At 41.8% G+C, this 20,471-nt stretch overlaps 1 protein-coding gene across 1 annotated transcript in view; it reads left to right on the forward strand.

The window, feature by feature from the left end:
• Nucleotides 1-20,262, forward strand: part of CTTNBP2NL (CTTNBP2 N-terminal like) — a 159,783-nt gene extending 139,521 nt beyond the window's left edge. The window contains exons 4-5 of the mRNA XM_069238666.1: nt 7,902-8,009; nt 13,466-20,262. Coding sequence (XP_069094767.1) covers nt 7,902-8,009; nt 13,466-14,941 — 1,584 coding nt within the window. The 3' untranslated portion in view covers nt 14,942-20,262. The remainder of the gene's footprint in view (nt 1-7,901; nt 8,010-13,465) is intronic.
• The last annotated feature ends 209 nt before the right edge of the window (nt 20,263-20,471 follow it).

Consider the following 20,471-nt stretch of genomic DNA (forward strand, 5'->3'; position numbering starts at 1 on the left):
GAAGAATTATTGGGGAGCTTACAAATACACAGTTCTCCTTCCCCTCCTAATACATTTTCCAAAATTTACATTTTCCACCCTCCCACACACCTCTCCAACCCCCTTCTTCAACCCTTGCCTCAAAAGTGCAAAATAGTTGGCATTCCGAGGTTTTCCTCTAATGGTGGTAGCAGTGTATTGAATCTGTGAGCTTTAACTCTAGGTCTATGCTATCTGCTCTTTTGTGAGCTCCTGCAGACAGACAGAGGAGAGGAATCCTGTCACATGTCTACACTTGCCTGGTGGAAGAAAAGGAGATGAGAGTTGGCAGCTTAAGAACGTCACCTGCCATTCCTCTACCTCCACTGAGCCTGCTAAGAACTTAGGTCGTGGGAGATCAGCACTTGCCCACCTTCCACCACTTCCTTCAGGATTGTAGGTAGTGGAGAGACAGTGAAAACTGTACTTGTACTTATGTTGACACATCACAGGAAAAAAAGTATTTTTTCACTTTTGTGACATGTCAGCCATTATTTAACATCATGAGTAATGTTGATAAAGTGTTGATGACTGAGCCATTTATTAGATGTTATATGCTTCAGTGCCAACAAGAAATTACTGAGCCCTGCTGTAGTTGCATTACCTTGAATCACACTTTGCTTTCCACTTATGAACAATTATTCTCATTCTACCTGCCCCATAACTAAGGACAAGCTATAGTACACCATGGCATCTATATATTTGGTGATATTCGTAATTGAAATCAGTAGAAGCAAGGGGGTGCCAGAAGAGATTTCATTATGAAATGTAGAATCAAGAATCATGCACCCACAGTGCCTCAGGGTCAAGTCAAACACAGCAGATTCAAAAACAAATAGCCAGTAATATAAAAACGCTTGAATGTCAGCTTGAAAACTAAGATGCTGTCTGGGCGTCTTAGTTTTCAAGCTGACTTCCAAGTGCCAGACAATTACACTGACAAATCTTGCTCAGTTTTGACCTTAAGAGGTGATTGGGCTCAGAGGATATAAAAATGACTACTCAAAGAGGAAAGACATTACTCCACCTTCCAAAAGAGGAGCCAAGGAAGAAGGTAATCAACATTGAAAAGAAATGACAATGCCTTATGGCCGAAATGGTAGCACTACTGCAAAAGAAATAAAAATCTGATGAGACATAAAAGTTTTTTCGAAATGGGCAGCAAAAGAAACAGAACATACTCATATCTATATGTGGAGCTACTTTCAGCAACTCCAAAACCTCAGCATGAGCTGAAGAAAAATAAAGCAGATATTTTTTAACATAAATCTGAAATGCATACGACAGTAGATGACACCCCACATGAGGAAGAAGATATCTGGTAGGATATCGAAGCTGACTTGGAGTGGAAAGAAGTCGTTTTACGTGTCAGGACCATTACATCCAGATAACCTGTCCTTCTACCATGCTCTAATGAAAAATAAAAAAAAGCTGCAGAAATTTATGGAGGGCCGCTGGAAGTCTTCTTTCCAAAAACTCTTCAACAAATATAGAGAAAAAGTGCAACCCAGCATAATTTACCAGGGCATGGATTTATTGATTCAAAAACTAACCTTTTAAAAAGTAGTTACTTCAAAAGTGGAGGAGAACTCTGAAGCTTCAACTCCAAGACCCTTTATTCATTTGAAACAATGTGCCTGTGGATTTCTTATAAGCAACATTGGCTGGTGAGAAAAAAGGTGTCTTCCACAAGACCAGTGCGAGATCAGTACAACTAAAGATTGATAGGGTGGGGAGGAATAAAGAAAGAGCAACAGCACACAGTAGAAGCTTGTGTTCCAGTTCAGGGAAGACCTGGCTGGATGGGCCCTATTGGGCAGGGTCAAAACTGATCTGCATATGACTTGGTCCAAACTGAGGTGGCATGTTGTGTAAAAAAAAAAAAGAAAAAAAAGAAAATTGATTGGAATGTGGCCCCAAGTAATTACCAGTAGCTGAAATTAATTCAAGCATTTAATCCATCACTTTTTTGTATACTTAAGTTCCTGATATATGGCAGGCATGCCCTCCTTTTTGTCCTGGAGGACTTTATGATCTTAGTCCATTCGACAGATCCTCCATGTTAGGGAGGTACTGCTTTGGTTTCTATTCTAAAGTGAAGAATTTGCAGCTAGAAGTATCCATAAGAAGAACAAATTACTTGCCTTCGGTAGCCCTCTTTCTGGTGGAGACTCTAACCTCAGCCTTTTCACTGCGCTCTACATCTCCCTGTTTTCTGTAGTGGCCTTTTTTTCTTATTTTATATCTGAAAGGTTTCCAGGTTAGGAACTGGCATACTGGTGCCAACAATTGTTTAATGCTTAGCGTTTCAGGGCAAAGTAAGCATTGAGCATTAAACTGTCAGTGCACATGAGAGGCGCCTATATGCAGCTCCATTCTCATTCTATCACCTTTAGGATAGTACAAAGCCAGCGTGAACCTGCAAAGTACAACCTAGTGGTGCACAGGAGCAGTGCTGGGGAGATTTTCTGGAATCCACCATTGAGCCTCTGGAGTATTCTAAAGTGAAGAATCTGCAATTATATAGGTTTGCACCAGAAGGAGTATTACCGAAAATATGCAACTTGTTCTTTGGCATTTTGTCAAATACTGTTGTGTGGAGGTTCATTTGGAAAGGAAAGCACAGATGGGGCAGAAGGTAGAAGACACTTATTGTAAAGTAAACTCCAGTATGCGAAGGATGAGTAGGATCTTTATTAAAGCACCACTCCAGAAAAGCATCCAACTCACGGATCAACAGAAACACAACTGCCAATCCTAGAGTAGGGCCATTCTAGAATACATGTTGGAATAATGCATACGTTGCCACGTTGTCATGGAAACATGCATGCACTGGACATAACAACCATCCACAAGTCACTTCCACCTAGGGCTGATGTCACTACATAATCTATGCACAGCATGTGAATCTTGATGAGGTTCACATTGTAAACAAAGAAAATTACCATTATATAATAGTTTTGGTGGTTTCACACTTAAATTCACTTACTACATCCCTCCCTGGTGAAGGAAGTGATTCCAAAAACAGGATGAGATTAAAAATAATATGAAGATGACGACTATGTACTGGGGCATTGTGGCCTTTCTTTCGGTCTTATAGAGAATTATTATAATTACTCATCTGGGCGAAGCCCAGGGTGGAAAATATGGAAAATATCTGGAACCATTGCAAAGCATTAAAATCTCGAAGAGTGTTGAGCTTCTAACCTAGCAATACCATGCATCTATATGCATGGTGGGAAGCTACCTACAGATTGTTCTTGCATGCCCATCGACATCCGTAGGTTCAATGCATTATGTAAGGTCATTCTCATTGCCTCCCCTTCGTCTGTCTTTATGTCCACCATGTTGGTTGGCTTTACATATTTGCAAGTGTCTTTTAGGGAGTAAATTTCTATGAAATCCTGATTCTGTTAATCAGGGTGTGAAATGTAATCTCTTGCTAGTTGTTTTCCATACATCTGACAAAAGCTTACATGAGCAAACAAATTTGTCTGTCAGATCTTATATGAGATTTGTATCACAGAGTCCCCTGTTGAAACTCGTTTCACTATTGCAGACACTGATTTCATGATGAGCATTTTTCCACTGAAAACGACCTTGATTTAACTTTGGTGACAATCCGTGCTTAGGAAATTTGCTGTGGGTAATCATTCTTTATTTGCCATATTTGTTAAGAACGGATTTTTTTATTTTGCCAGAAATAGGAAAGTCCTCCTGTTAGCAAGCATATAGTGGTATGGAATGTACTATTTTACAACAGTGGTTTACAACTCATTTGGCTGATGTCAGCAGTGATTGAAAGTAGCACGTTCGCTACCCTTCAAAGTTGTCCCTCGTGAAAAGGATTAAGGCACAGCCAGGCCTTCACACTGTGTTTCGGCATGATTGAGGTGATGCATAAACTGCTTAATTAAAACAAATTCTCAGTACATTTGCTCTCATAAGATTTGGAGAAACAAAATTAAATTTTTTTGACAGTGAGAGCATGTCAAGCAAGTGTAATTTCAGTATAAATTGGCACAAAAAAAAGCTTTTATCTGTTTTTAATAATTTAACACATTGCACTGTGCTAGTCAGCTGACGAAGACCCGTGTTCCGTGACCAGTCCGCTGCAGCAGTGCAGGTCTTATTTGGGTGTCTTCCTTCCATCCCCCCCTTACAGATTTGTGTGTTATACACACTGTTTTGAATGCCGGTCAGGTTGCGGCAGCCATTTTTCTCTCTCAGGCCAACAGCACACCTGACGGCCGCCGTTTTCGTGGGTTAGATGTCTAGCTGTTATAGATTTCAGCTTAGACCCCTATATAGAGCGTGATGCTGCGGGTGCGCAGCGGATGCGTGCAGCGCGCGCGCCTAAGGCAAGCCCGCCTGTGCCAGGACAGGCCCAGGGGCCAGTCCCCCTGGTCCGGACATAATTAAGGGGTTTTCTTATTCCTCTCAGGCCCTTCGGACATTTAGGCCGCTTTTTTCCAAAGAGTGTCAAGTATATCCAGATCTGAGGGAGAACACGTGGACATGCCCCTCCTGTCAGTGGGTCCCCCAATTTAGAGGGGCGAGTGCACCCTGTGAGGTCAATTCCCACACTACCTTTCTGTTGGTAAATTGTTGGTCGATGCCAGCCCACAAACCTGACATCAATCTTCTTTTAAGTGAGGCTTTGCCTACAGAAGTGGTCTTCAAACTTTTTAATGCCGCGCCCCCCCCAGTTGAAAAATAAAAATCATTGGGCCCCCCTCAAAATTTTTCACAATTATTTTAGAAAGATGGCATTGTTTAAATAGGTCTGAACCTATTTAAACATTGCAGTTAAGTACTGTTACCTTTTTAAAACTGCAATAACATGCTTCTGCAAAATGTTATCTATATAATATTTCTTTTGGGCAGAGTTTGGCACCCCCCAAGGAGGGCCCGCCCCCCCAGTTTGAAGACCTCTGGCCTACAGCCTTGTTCCCCACGGAGACATGGCTGCACGAGGGGTCTGGGCCTGACATCAATCTGGCATTACCTCCGGGATACCTGATAACAAGGGTGGATAGAACCACCTCTATAGGGGGAGGAGTCGCTATTATATCTAAAGAAACTACTAAGCTTACATACCGTCCCTTTCAGCTAACAGAAGGGGAAAGTATGTTTTTCTCTTTGTCGCTTAATCCGCAATTCACATTTTCAGGAGTTCTACTTTACCGTCACCCTGGCTCCCCGTAAAATTTCTTAGATTCTCTTTCGGATCAACTTGCCGAATTAATATGTAAGAGACCTAACCTCACTATCCTTGGCAATTTTAACATCCATGCAGATAATTTAGACCAGGCGGCAGTTAGACGCCTCGTAGGCGACATGGATGCCCTGGGATTAGGGCAACTGGTTAGAGGCCACACTCTTGACAAGGGACACACCATTGACCTAGTCTTCAGTAAGTTAGCAGCCTTAACTTCTAAGCCCCCTCTTCTGTTGACCCGGTCAGACCACGTTCTAATTTCATTTAAGCTAGCTATTCCCACTGTAATGGGATCCTCGCAGCCAATAGCTCAGTCCTGTAGGCATTTGTATAAACTTAGTACCTGTGAATGGATTAGTTTGCTGGAAAGCATCAAATCTATTTTTTTTCAACAGAAATTACACTGGAATGTATCCATTCAATGACTGGATCACCGATTGTCTAGACACCCTACATCCTTATAGGAAAATAAACGGTAGTCGCCGGAAAACTGGCGCTCAGTGGTTCACTCCTCACCTGCAACTTCTTAAAAGAAAGTGTAGAGGTTTAGAGAGAAGGTGGAGAAAATCTTATGACCCGTTAGCAAGGGATGATTATAGGAAGGCGATTAGATTTTACCATGCAGAGATAAAATCAGCACAAAACATCTACTATGCTAATAGAATTGAACAAGCCTCTGGTTCCTCCAAAGGGGTTTTTCAGGTGCTCAAAGAAATTCTTGTGTCTCCCCTAGATGGGGACCCCACGGAAGCTTCGGAAGAGCACAGTAACAACATGGCCTTGTTCTTTCAATAAAAAATCATTGACATTTATTAAAACTTTCCTAAGAGTAAGGCTATGTTGGAAGGTCAGGTTAACCTTTCCAACAATTGTATAGCAACTATCTCTCAATTTACACCTCTCACACAGGATCAGGTTGCCTCGCTCCTTACTTCTCTCAAATCAGGATCGCCACTGGATCTGGCTTCTCCTTATATACTAGCTCGGGGGCCTCTGCTATTGTTCCGGTTCTGATTGAGCTATTGAACACCTCATTATATAAGGGCACTGTCCCCGGTCAATGGAAACATGCTATAGTCAAGCCGCTGTTAAAGAAACCCAATCTGGATGCCACATTGCTCAAGAACTATAGACCCATATCGTTATATATATCCATCCCCTCCAAAATATTAGATAAATATATTAATACTCAATTGTCTCTGTTTTTGGAGGATAACGATATCCTTCACCCTACTCAGATGGGTTTTAGACCCCTTCACAGCACTGAAACAGCCCTGATACACATCATGGAAGAGGCTGGAAATCGCATAGACCAGGGTCACGTTACAGCTGTTATACTTCTCGATTTAAGTGCTGCTTTTGACACAGTAGATCATCATGTGCTTGGTCAACGGATGAAGGAGATTGGGATTGAGGGTCTAGCACTTAGCTGGCTTACCACATTTGTAGAGGGTAGATAATTCCAGGTCCTCAACCAATCATATTTCTCTGACAATTTTGACTGTAGCTGCAGTGTGCCACAGGGCTCCTCGCTCAGCCTCACGCGGTTTAATCTATATGTGGCCCCCCCAGCTGAGCTTGTGGAATCATTTAGACTTTCACTTGTTTCCTATGCAGATGATACCCAATTGGTGGTCTCATTTTCCACAAAGTCAGCCTCGGAGGGACTTTCACTGTCCACCTGTCTACAGGCAGTATCAGGATGGATGACGGATAGTATGCTCCAACTAAATGTTGACAAAACAGAGATAATGATTTTGGGCCAATACCCTGGCCCGGGTAAGAATCCTCTGCTGCCAAGCTCCTTGGGGGAATTGCCTCTGCCTAAGAAGTATATAAAAAGCCTAGGAATTTGGCTAGACCCCCAACTCACACTGGAACAGCATGCTAAGAAAATCTCTGCCATTTGCTTTGGACTAATGAGACTCTTAAGGAAGGTCCTCGCAATACTCCCATCACTTGCGAAAAGGCTTATTATCCAGGTGATCATTTTGTCCCGATTTGACAGCAGTAATCGACTGTTTCTAGGCTCCCCCAAATATGTGAAAAGGAAATTGCAGGTGGTGCAAAATGCTGCGGCTCGCCTCCTATTAGAAATTCCCAGGCATACTTCTGTAAATCCAGTCCTTGCATCTCTTTATTGGCTCCCAGTGGAACAGCGCATAGAATTCAAGACTCTATGCTGTATTCATAGGTCATTGTATAACACAGGCCCTTTTCTGTTAAAGACCCTGGAATCCTTCTATAAGCCTACCAGAGACTTTAGGTCGTCGTCGGCAGCATTGGCCACTTTACCTAGAGTCAAAAAAGCCACATGTGGTGGTGCCACGATGGCCTATCTGGGAGCTAAACTGTGGAACTCCGTTCCCCTTAGGCTCAAACTAACTAGTCACAAATTTAATTTTGGAAATGCACTTAAAACCTGGCTATTCTAGACCTAGCCGTCTCTCCTTCTTAGTCAGGGGATTGTCCTTTAGCTCTGGGAGGCCTTCGGGTAGCCATGCGCTTTATAAGTTAAGTAACATAAAATAATAGCATATTGCTTAGTTCGTACGCAAATATGTACAGTATATAGCCTATCACGCCAGGATCTTTAATGTATTGGGAGCAGGCCAGGTTATGCAGCTACAATTCTATAAATAATTTTTTTATTTACTTCCAGGTCATCAAGGATCTGGAGGATGAAAGGCAGAAGCATGCTCAAGATACAGCAGAGGGTGATGATGTCACATACATGTTGGAGAAGGAACGTGAGCGACTTATTCAGCAGGTACATATTTGCAAACTATTGACGTGAATGCTACACTGGTGTCAGTAATGTCCAGAAAGTACAATGACAGATGCTCAGAGAAATTCCGAAATTCATTTTATTATACAGCAGCCCTTTATGGCTGCTGTACAGAAAATGCTGTGCACATCATATTACCATACTTGGCATAAAGTGAAGAGCTCATAATAAAACAGCGACAGACAACATTCTTTCAGTATTATATTTTGTGCACCCTGTACTTTTCTTCAAAATATTTTTAAACTGTTCTGCAGAGTGCTAGTAAATAGTAAACAACCGATTCAGACTGTCTCTTTGCTTCTTCATGTGACTGATTTAACAGCTCCTGTATCTTCTCTCTACTCTTCCCCTCGTAAAAAAATGAAGAGTTAAACCAGATTCACAGGTCATCAGGTAACTTGGAATAGGAGGATGTTTGTGAAGGCACACTTCATAAGTTAGTAGCGCCATCTCTGAATGGAGTGCCTGGATAAAGTTCATCCAGAGCTACTAGTTTTGGGGTGGGGTAAACTTACATGCCTCATACGGTAAGGTTTGTATGCTATTTTAATATGTACAAAAGTGTCCATTGTCATAATTGTAGTAACAAAATGTTTAAAAAGTCACCTGTATTACCACATATGATTTGTGCGCACTTGTTGATTAGACAGTATCTTGAAGGAAATGGCTAAATAATGTGGCTGTTATGTTTAAAGCTAAACACGTAGGCGCAGAGGGACTTGCAGATGAAAAAAGCATTTGATTTTAAATCACTTAGCAATGGTGTTATTTAAAATGTTGTTCGCTGATTTAATAGTGCGTAAAGTGTTTGGGAACACAGTCAATTTAGTATTTATCAAACAATACAAGAAAGGTCAAGTAATAGCTCTGTGTATCACTACCTTTCTCACATCGTTCCATTAATAACATTTATGCCAATTATAGCACATTTAGAGTAGTAATATTCCTTTATAAAAATATTTACAATATCCGTAATCCGTAATCCGTTATAGGCTACAACGGTTAAAGGCAGGCTGGTGTGGCTTAACCTCTGTGCTTCTCCACCCAGTTGTTAACTGGGCAGTAGTCAATTCGCCACCAACAAGATAAATCCTGTTGAGAAAAACATAATAACAATTTACTGAACGTTTTCTAAAGGACATATATTCTCAATTAAATTTAAAAAATATCACCTCAGGCTTACTGAGTCTGCTTCATATTTGACAGGCTGGAAAATACAGAAGCCAATTTTACATGTGACTTGTTTATTTGTGTTTCCCAGACTTTTGAAAGACCTGGTACCAGCACAATATTGATTTTTAGCTCGAAGCCTAGCAGACAGCGAAGCTGTCTGGTTTGCTAATGACATCTTGGGGACATTCAGAAAGCTTCCTTGGGAGAACATTCTGTGCATTGCTTACAATTGGCTTTGGTGGTTTGTAACTCACATTTTCTTGCTTTCTATTTGCTAGCTTTATTTGCTTTAGGATGTCCAGCTTGAGTTTGTCCCTTCCATTCTCCAAACTTATTTACAGTATCCTTCCAAACGCTCCCTTTCTGTGAACAGGCCTTTAAATCTTGTTATTATGTCTTCACATTTGCTGTGCATTCAAAGGCAAAGGCCAGATGACCAGCTTTGTCTTCCAGGGAGCTTGTTGTTTACTTTTCTTTCTCTGATCTCAAGATTTCTGTGACAATCATTTTGGCTACTGGGGTTAATTTTGGTAGTTTTGAAGTGTGGTGGAAAAATATATTAATATCATCAGAACTCATCAGTACACTAGCTTATGACACCTCCACACATTATCATTTATGTACTATGTACTTTTATCAATAAAACGGTATGTCTGTGCAAATGTAATAGCCATTTCAGTTGAAGATCTGTTGTCTGTAATGGCAATACACTACCACACCATTCATACTCCAGTTTACCCCATTCCTCTCTACTCTTCACCACTCCACATCACTGCACTCTGTTCTACACTACTCCACACTCCATCACTGCATTCTACTCCTCTTTTCTCTACATTTCTCTATTCTACTCTGCATCACTCTACTCTATGCCAGTGCACTCGAGCCCCTCTGCTATGCATTGCCATAGTCTGTGTTACTCTACATCACTCCACTCTGCAACCCTGCACTCTGTCCACTGCACTCTATGCCAGTTCACTCTACTCTGTAATCCTCCACTCTGTGCCAATGCACTCTACTCTTTACCACTCCACTCTGTGCCAGTGCACTCTGGGCCGTCATCTCTACGCCACTCTAATCTAATCTGCACCATTGCACTCTATGCAACTACATTCTACCTTGCACCACTGCTCTGTATCATACAGCATTCCACTATGCCATTTCACTCCACCCTGAAACAATATACTCTGCCACTCCACTCTAATATATGCTAATGCAATCTATGTTGCACCACAACACTGTGCCACTCCACTCTGTACCACTCTATTCTACTCCACTGCACTCTACTCTAACCACTTCACTGTATGCCAGTGCACCGTACACCACTTTACACCACTGCACTGTACGCCAATCTACTCTGCACTATTACACTCTATACAACTGTTGTCTACTCAGTGATACTCTGCAAATGCACTCTACACCACTTTACTCAATGCCACTTCACTCTGTCACTGAACTCTATGCAACTCTGTTCTACTCTGTGGCACCGCACTCTGCACCACTTCACTCTGTGCCACTGCACGCCCCACCACCACACTCTACAACACTGATATGTAGCACTGCACTCTTCGGCACTACTCTGCAGCACTGCACTCTTGGCACTGAACTCTGTGCCCCTCTACCCTGTGCCACTGTACTGTATTCCACTGCACCACTCTAAAGCATTCTACTCCACTGCACTCTACACCACTCTAATTTACTGTTCATCGCTGCACTCTACATCACTTCGCTCTACACCTTTCTATTCTGCAGTGCTCTTCTCTGACAATGCACTCTAATTTACTATGCACCACTGCACTCTACACCACTACAGTCTAGGACACTCCACTCTATCCTGCACCACTCCAGCTTACTCTAAAACAAATTACTCTATGCAACTGCAAGCTATTCCCCTTCACTTTATGCCCCTCTACTCAAGGCCACTGCGCTCGACACCACTGTACTGTACTCTGAGCCACTCTGCACCGCTCTACTCTACCACACTGCAATCTACACCACTCTGCTCTAAAGCACTGCACTCTACACAATGTACTTTATACCACTTTACTCAAAGACAATGCACTACGCCACCATACTCTACAACACTCTTCTTTGCCACTGCACTCCACACCAACGTATTCTACGCCTATGCACTCTGTGACACTCTATCTGCAACATTGCGCACTCACACTTTTCTCTGCAACACTGCACTCTCTGCCACTGACCTATGTGCCACTCTTCTCTGTGCCACAGCACTCTGCCACTACACAGTATCACAGTATGCCACTGCACCACTCTATGGCATTGTACGCTACAGCATTCTATGTCACTCTGATCTACTGTGCACCACTGCACTCTACACCTCTCTTCTCTGCACCACTCTATTCTATCCCAATGCACTGGACTTTGCTATGCACCACTGCTCTCCACACCACTATACCCTGCCACTGCACACTACGCCACTCTACATCATTGAGCTCTATATAACTGCACTTTATGCCATTCTTTTCTACTCTGCACCACTGTACTGCACCACTTCACTTTACCTTGCACCACTTCTCTCCACTCCAAAGCAATCTACTCTATGCCACTGCACTCTAAGCCCGTCTTTTCCACCCTGTGCCACTTCATGCCACTGCACTCTACACCACTGAAATATACTCTGTGCCGTTCCACTCTTCTCTCCACCACTCTACATCAAAGCACTATACACCATTTTACTCAAAACCAATGCACTGTATGCCATTCTGTTTCATGCCAAACTACTCTGCATCTCTGTACTTTACATCACTTCTTTCTAGGCCACTCTTATTCACTCTTCAAAACTCTACTCTGATGCTCTACTCCATTAAACTCTACTCTGACACTCTGCTCCACTCTATGCCACTCTATGATGCCCTTTACAACTCCCTCTACACCACTCCATGCCACTTTACTCCACTCTATTCTGCAACACACTACTCCACTCTGTTCCACTTCACACCACTCCAGTCAACTCTGACACTATGCCACAGCACTCCACTCTGCCATACTGCTCTATTACACTACTCTATGCCACTCCACTCTGAGACCGTCTACTCCTTTCTGGTACACTGTGCTCCACTCTAGGCAACACCCATTACCCCACTCCACAACACAATATACCACTCCACGACACTGTACTCCACTTCACCCCATGCTACTCAACTCTACACCGCTTCAGGACTCTGCTCCGCTCTACTCCACTCTCCTTTATGCCACTAACTTTTAACCAGGCTGAACAGCTAAAGTGAGTTAGAAGATTGCTAAAACATGTTGGCAAAACCAGTAGCTCTTGCATAGGTGAGATATAGTGGCTTTGCCATTGTTTGTTTGAATATTAATAATGTTTAGCAAGCAGTTGCCCTGCACTGTTACCCCACCTTCAAATTTTACATCAGTAGTAGACCAGCATTTAAACATGTTTGGGTGAAGTGTGCAAAGAACACTAACGGATCTCTTCGATTCATGACAAGATGTGGTTGGAGTCTGTCAAACTCCCCCATCCTTTGCAGACTACCCAGTTTCTTCCTTCTGTTGAAGGTGAGGTTAAAGTGGGCTGGCAGCAAGCAGCAGTGGGTTTGATGTAAGCTCCCTCTGCGCTGGGGCTACAGCTTTAAAGATTAACAGGAATGTATCTGGCTGGTTTGGCTTATGTATCATGAGCCTAGGTGTCGTCTGACTAAAATATATGGTGACTTATTCAGAGAATCATAAGTCCAAAATAAATTGTGTAGGTGAAATTCCAAGCAAAAGAGTATGTACTCAAATTCAAGATAAAAGTGTGTTTAGAACATTTTTATTTGAAAGGTCGCCCATTTAGACAGCATTTGCATGAATGGGAGAATTTAAGACGGGACTTTCTCAACGATTACGTTTATTTGAGGTTGCCTATTTACCTAATTCGTTATCCATGATTGTGACTTCTGATTGAGGGAGTCATAACCAGCTTGATTTGTATTCTCACATTCTTCTAGAGATTTCCATTTAGCCCGAAGTCTTGTGTTTCATGATGTTTATTTTTTATTTTTTTTTATGTGTGTTACATGAAAACTGTCGTTTTATTTTTCAAATTAATTCAAAATAATAATTCTGGCTCAGTGGAACGCTACTGATGCGGTTAGTTTATTTCAAGTATGAAGTGTTAGATATTGTTCACATTTCTTTAAGGCAAACACACGGAACATGGATCATGAAACATGCCATTTTGTCTTTCGTGAACATTTTCACTATTCTGAAATAATTTCAAAATTTTGTTTTTGTGTTTCCAGTTGGATTTTGAAAAATCGCAAGTGAAAAAGTTAGAAAAAGAACATAAAAAGCTGTCTTCACAACTGGAGGAGGAGAAATCTCGTCATAAACAGCTGTCGTCAATGCTCATGGCAGAGTGCAAAAAAGCAACCAGCAAAGCAGCAGAAGAGGCTCAGCGTGTGGAAGATATAAGCTTGAAACTGGAGAAGGAGAAAACTCAAGTGACTAAGTTGGAGGAGGAACTTGCCACAGAAAAAAAGCGTGGTCTTCAGATGGAGGCTCAAGTAGAGAAACAGCTTTCAGAGTTTGATATCGAGAGAGAGCAACTGAAAGCTAAGCTCAACAGAGAAGAGAAAAGGACAAAGGCACTGAATGAAGAGATTGCACGTTTAAAAAAGGTTCTCGAGGACCTGGAGGCATCAGGGAAAGCTACTGGTAACACAAAGCAGCGAAACCAAAACTCCACCTTTGTATCCACTGGTGTAGAAACGGAATATCCTCAAATGGTTTCTGTGTTTTGCCAAACCGAGCATATCCAAAATGAGAAAACCAGTTCAAGTGGTATTGATAGAGTTGATCATATTACATTGTCCAGTCCGCCCATGCCCAGCCACTCATATACCAAAACAAATGGTCATTACAACATGGGAATGCAGACAAGTGATGACATGTTCCAGTTTCATGCAGAACACCAGAACGAGAAACATGTTGGTTCTGTTCATGAAGTCATCTCTGAAAATGGAAGTTCTCCTGGCCGAATGGAATCTCCTATTCATATGTCTGCTCAGCTTCCTTCTAGTGGGATATCATTGTCTCCAAGCAGTACAGCTGCCTCATCTTTAACTTCCTCTCCATGCTCTTCACCAGTGCTCAGCAGGCGCTTGATTGGTGCATCAGCTAGTAGCCCAGGTTACCAGTCCTCGTACCAAGTTGGCATCAACCAACGTTTCCATGCTGCCCGGCATAAATTCCAGTCTCAATCAGAACAAGATCAACAGGCTACTGGACTGCAAAGCCCACCTCCAAGGGATCTATCTCCAATAATGGGTGATAATTCAGCCGCAAAACAGATGGCACGAAATACTGTCACTCAGGTGCTCTCGAGATTTACAAATCAAGTACCATCAAAACCAGCAGCCCCTAACAGTTCGCCTTTTGGCACAGACTACAGAAATCTGGCCAATTCAACATCACAGAGAAACGAATTGAATCATTCAATGAGCCCTGTTAAAGTGTCCTGCCCGTTGAGTCCTTTATCTCCTGGCATTAAATCTCCAACAATACCGAGGGTGGAAAGAGGCATTCCCCCACCAATTCCTCCCAAAAAACCTGGATTGGCTCAGTCTCCAGCCTCTCCCAGCCCGATTTCCAAAACACCCACCCATTTGTCTTCTGTGGGGGCCACAATGGACAATATGTCTAGTAATGGCTGTACTCACAATGTGGTAATAGCCAATGGAAAAGAAATTGAAGCTATGTTGCCTACTAGCAGCTAGCTACTGACCAAAAAAGATAGCTGTGCACATTCCATACTATTGAGTCCTACATAATGAAAAGAAGGCAATGATTTTAGTGATCAAGTACAATCTAAAATGGTCAGATATGTTTATTTATTTTAATATTAGAAGAAATAATTATAAATGTAGTTTACGTTTTTTAGGGTTCTTACCATATAAAATATTATGAACTGCCATTTTTTTGTGGGATGAGCGTATAGCACTAAACAGTGGTAGATGAATGTTCTTATCCCAGTGGGCAAGAATGCATTTTATGTCAATAGACAATGTGTACGGAATTGTAAGTGATATTATAATCCAAAGGAACATCGAAAGAACTGGCCTTTTTTCAACTGTCACAAGTGGACTGAAATCTATTCAAAACTTTAGCTGAATGAGCGATGTAATCAATTATTTTAACATTATTGTTTTAATTTCAAGAGTGAGGAAATCACAGTAAGAACCCAAATCTTGTGGCCAATCTAAAACAAGGGAATGTCTGTCCTTTAACGTTAGTCTCGGCACAGGAAACAAATATTTGCTGCTCTCCAAAAGTTTGCCATTAAAAAAACTTTGTTTGTAAAAGAGATTATGTACACCCCCACGCCCCAAAAATAGAGATCTATGTGGATGATTGTTGAATGTAGCATTTTCCTACTTGTTTTTAGAAAGAAAGATGCGAAGTCACATTCTTCTTAACAGAGGGTGAAATCGTGGCTGTCCCTGCGAGTGTGTGTATTAGATGGAGACTCTAGAACAGAAATCAAATATGTAATCCTATAGAAGTAATTTGTGCAATCTTCGTTCCGGTTAATCATACCTACACTAAGTGCCTGAACTAATACTGCAATAACAATGTGGTTTTCAGATAAGCAGAAAGTAACATTGATTGGGTCACATGTTTACTGTCGTTTTCCTAATCTTGTATGTTTAAGCACTATACTGTTTTTAACACTGGTGAATGTATCTTATAAGTATTGTTTTATATGTAGGAATATCTACATATTTAAGTGCACAAGGACAGAATAAATGACTTATTGTGTGTGAATGTAATACATGATGTGGGGCCCTGAGTGCTAAGCTTTGTGTCACGACATGTTTTTTTTATCAACCTGTGTATGTTTCATTATCTTGTTACTACTATGTTATGATTTAGTAATTATGAAAATAGTATGCCATTTAGCACTGAGTCTTCAGGAACTTCTAAGGAAATTTTCGTTTGGCTTAAACATACAGCCGACTAAAGGCAAGCCACGTCTGCTCTTAACACTTTTCAATAGTTCAAAGGAGTCATAAACTGCAAATCTGGTTTACCAAGTCATCAAACTACCTTGTCTAGAGGTAAATGCTCTTTTGCCACATATGCAGCATTTACTCGGTAGCATCTCTTCATTGGCACATTACCACTACATTAGGGCATCATTCTCCAGTAGCACCCTAATAGGCCTTTTTAAAAATTCAAGAAATGGTATCAAAACTGTCATACCAGAAAGAATTTCTGCAAAACTGCGTCACACCTGTACCAGAATTACATTATAGGGTTATTTTCGTAACAACTGTGCATTAAGGCAAGAGCATTTTTTTATTCAACATCTCAGTGTCTTAATTTTGCAGTTATTTTGTTATTGTGGCCTGTTTAATTTTCCTACGAAAAGCTGCTGGAGAAAGCCACCGCCGCAAACTTGCATGTTGACTCGGACTCAAAGTCATATGTAGCTTTCACAGTAAACCAAATCTCACGGTTGGGGAAATTGCAAATGTTACATTCTATTTTGGAAGGTTGTCTGGATAGTAAACTTACAATAAAAAACACAAACAGGACTTCCCCTCCCTTGGATACGATCAGAATTTCAAATCGTATAACTTATAATATGATCTGGGATTGAAAACAAGCCTAAAGAGAAATAAAAGGGTGTTATTAAAGGAGTATAGCCCTCTGTTATTTGTGACCTTTTCTACCTCCTTGAATGGGCATGTAATATATGGAACTTTGGTGCAATTCAGGCAGCTGAGACATCCATGGCTGTACGTTTTAAAAATATATATTTTGAGATACAGATATTGTTTTCTGTGAGGAAAACCGGGTACCTTTTTAGTGTACACATACAGCTTTCACATTTAAGAAAATCAATTAGGACCAGAGCAGATAATATCAGTTGTTGATCATGTTGTGGTCCAGGAATAAACATTTTTTAGCGACCAATATGAATATGCAAAATGGCTCAGAGGCAGTGTTGCCACTTCTTGAAGTGTATTTTCTTTATTTTTCTTAACTCTGTCTTTTTTACGATATTTTACAAATAATGTATTTCTAATAGTCATTTTTAGAACTGACAAACACCACGTTAGCTGTGGGTTTTATTTTAAAATTAGTACTTAATAGTAAAAATACATAGAGAAGACTTTTTGTCAGCTCCCTTCAGCCATTGCTTTGCTGTAAATGTATTCACTTTGAATCAACCAAAATGTGCTGACTGGAGTATCAGTCAAGAGTTACAACATTTTGCCTCTTTGTTTGAGTCCACCGTAGGGGGAGTCGCAGTAACAGTAACATAAGACTGCCTAAAATCATTACCAGCGCACCAGTTAGCATAGGCCACGGAAGACAACACTGTGGCCTTCTCTCATGGAGGAACTTGCTGCAGCATTTAGAACACTGCATCAAAGTGATATCAGAGGCACCCTTCAACTTCAGTTTCAGCCAGTCTGTACAGCTGAAATTAAACATTAACCCCCTAAGAACATTGCGGATTATGCTCAAAACAGAAATCAAGTTATATTTGCATATTTATCATTAAAGGATTCTCTATGGTTTTCAACTACACAAAAGTGCATTGTTTACAGTGTTTGTTTGGCATCAAATATTTGTGTCGATTGCAAAAAAATAAATGTCGTTTTCTAGGGAGAAGGCCACACTTTGTGCAGTGAAAGAGAGAAGGGTAAGCAGTAGAATTGACCTGCTTTGACTTGAGAACCCGCTAGTAACCTTAATATCTTGGTGCTATCATTATGATGCTACTCTACACAAAACACATCTAAAATGTATTAATTCAAATGTAGGCACAATTCTTAGCATTTTTACAAATTTAAATAGTTATTCATCAAGAAATTATATGTTTGTAGAATGTGTGGCTGTAGATACATATGTTCTGCATACTCCTGCTATCTAGTGTTTCAGGCCTAACTACTCCACTCTTCTAGACTTGTGACTCGGTCACAGCACAATTGGTGTCTGCCCTCCAATTCTGCAGATGAGAACATCACTCTACATCTGCCATCGGCAACTGCTTCACTTCAGCGTCCAGGCGCTCGCTGCCTCTGGCACCTTCTACTTACTGGAGTCTGCTCCTGTCTCCATGGAGGATGTCCCAGAAAAGGACAGGAGTAATGGAATGCACATCCTTGCAATTATTTCCAAGGTGCAATAAAAAATATTTCTGGACAGGCTGGCATGGCAGGGGACATGAGTATAACTTCTGCAGAGCAAGGGATGAAATCCTGGTCTATTATGTTCCCTTCTTGCTGAGTCCGAGCACTTCTTCCACGTTATTCAGTTCTTGAACTCTGACCAGGGTGCACCACCAACCTCGGGCTTTGGTTGGCAACGAGAAAATGATTCAGAGCCAAGTAAGCTCACATTAGAGGGTGTCTAGCCTTGTCAGTTATTGACCCCTCCATCTCGAGCCTCCCGTTTCACTGCCGAAATAAACACTGAGTGCATCTGAAGGACTGCTGAGTCAACTAAGAGGACTTTTTCACCAAGATTGGAGGAATCCAAGGCACCATCCTGGAAAGACCAGTGGAGGCACTTAATGCCAGGCAAAAGCACCTCATTATCCACCCACAGACTGGTAAGATTACTGTAAAGCCGCCCACAGGAAGACCATCAACCACGCTGCTCCCAATTCCTAAGAAACGGAGGCTAACCCAAGAATCACAAGGACAAGACTACAAAGCCCTCCACGTCAACCTTCCACACCCAGGCAATCACCACCACATCCTTCACCACCACCAGGCTCGTACCTCCACCACCACCAGAGTCTTCTGGCAGGTCAGTGCACTCGTACTCAAACTCAAGCAGTCCTTATGGGAAGCAGACTCTCATGACCTGCCTCCTAGGGCAAGGGACAAGGGCAATCCTAGGACAAATATAATGCCAACCCTACGAACAACCCAGATTCGGAACCATAACTGGTGCAGCCATCCTCCCCAGATGACATCGCTCCATATCATGCCATGATTCAGAGGCCAGCCCACATCATAAATTCAACATGGAAATCTTACAGGTGGAGGATGGCTTTTTAGTTGGGACCCTCTTCTAGACTGAAGTATTGTTCAGTTCCTCCTCACGTTTATGAGCATGTTTAAATCAACCCCATGCCATTTGAAATACCCGGTCAGTGTATATGTGGTCAATTCACAGATCGAGAAGTAGTGCAAGGCTTTGCCCAGAAACCCACTGTACCTCCGTGACAAAGTCTCTCTACACTCCCTGATGGTACACACCGCAAGGAAGCAGGTCTCTGGTCAAGCCACTGGAGTCAGCCCCACCAGACAAGCAGAGTAAGCACCTCAATTCCACTGACAAGTGTGTGCTGGTTGTAGGGAATACTCAATTGTGTATTGCTAATTTGGTTGGCTTGCTGTTGAGATACAACAGGTTTCACTTTGAGGACACCTACCAGCGCCAGCAGCATGCCTTTCACAAATGTCTGGCAGGATACATGAGGGCCAGCTACTGGGGAAGTAGTAGTAAAAGCAAGGATAGATCGAGTTCTGTCAAAGGAGCCAAAACACTGACTCGACCATGCTCCCACACCAAACTCAACACTGGTTGAAACTAAATAATTTCCTTCTTCAGTGGGAGGAGATCACCTCAGACTAATGAATCTTAGCAGAGGTTCAGCAAGGGCTACTGTTTAGAACTTCACACCACCCATTACCATAACCACCACACTACCACATACTCATCCAAAACCACCTGCCTTTCCTTAAGGAAAAGGTTCAAGTTCTTCTCTAAAAGGGAGCAATACAGCTTGTTCCCCTTACACTAGTGTGGCAAAGGAATCTCTTCACTGTACTTTATCTGGCTGCTCAGGCAAGGGCACTACATGATTGCTCTACATCTGAAGGATACCCATTTCCTCATCACATCCATCTCGCCCATCACCAGAATCTTCAGTTCTTGGTAAGTAGACACTACAAAGTTCTACTCATCGGAGTCACAAGGACCTCCATTGTCTTTACCAAGTGGCATTATATCCAGACCTATGCAATATTGATATTTCAGGGTACATACTCTATGTATTCAGCAGCCACAAAACCTCAAAAAAATACTTGCAGAAAAAGACTAATTTTAACAGGCCATCTATCCACTGGTGAGGCCATGTTTTATGTAGATTTAATTGTTCAGATGGTCTGCAATTAAAAACAGGCACTGGCTATTACAGAGTAACACACATACGCATAAGATTAGAGCTCCACTCAAAAGCAAAAGACCCAAAATGCCCCACTAAACACTCCAACTGTG

Source organism: Pleurodeles waltl, chromosome 6 (assembly GCF_031143425.1).
Source record: "Pleurodeles waltl isolate 20211129_DDA chromosome 6, aPleWal1.hap1.20221129, whole genome shotgun sequence".
Lineage (NCBI taxonomy): Eukaryota > Metazoa > Chordata > Amphibia > Caudata > Salamandridae > Pleurodeles > Pleurodeles waltl.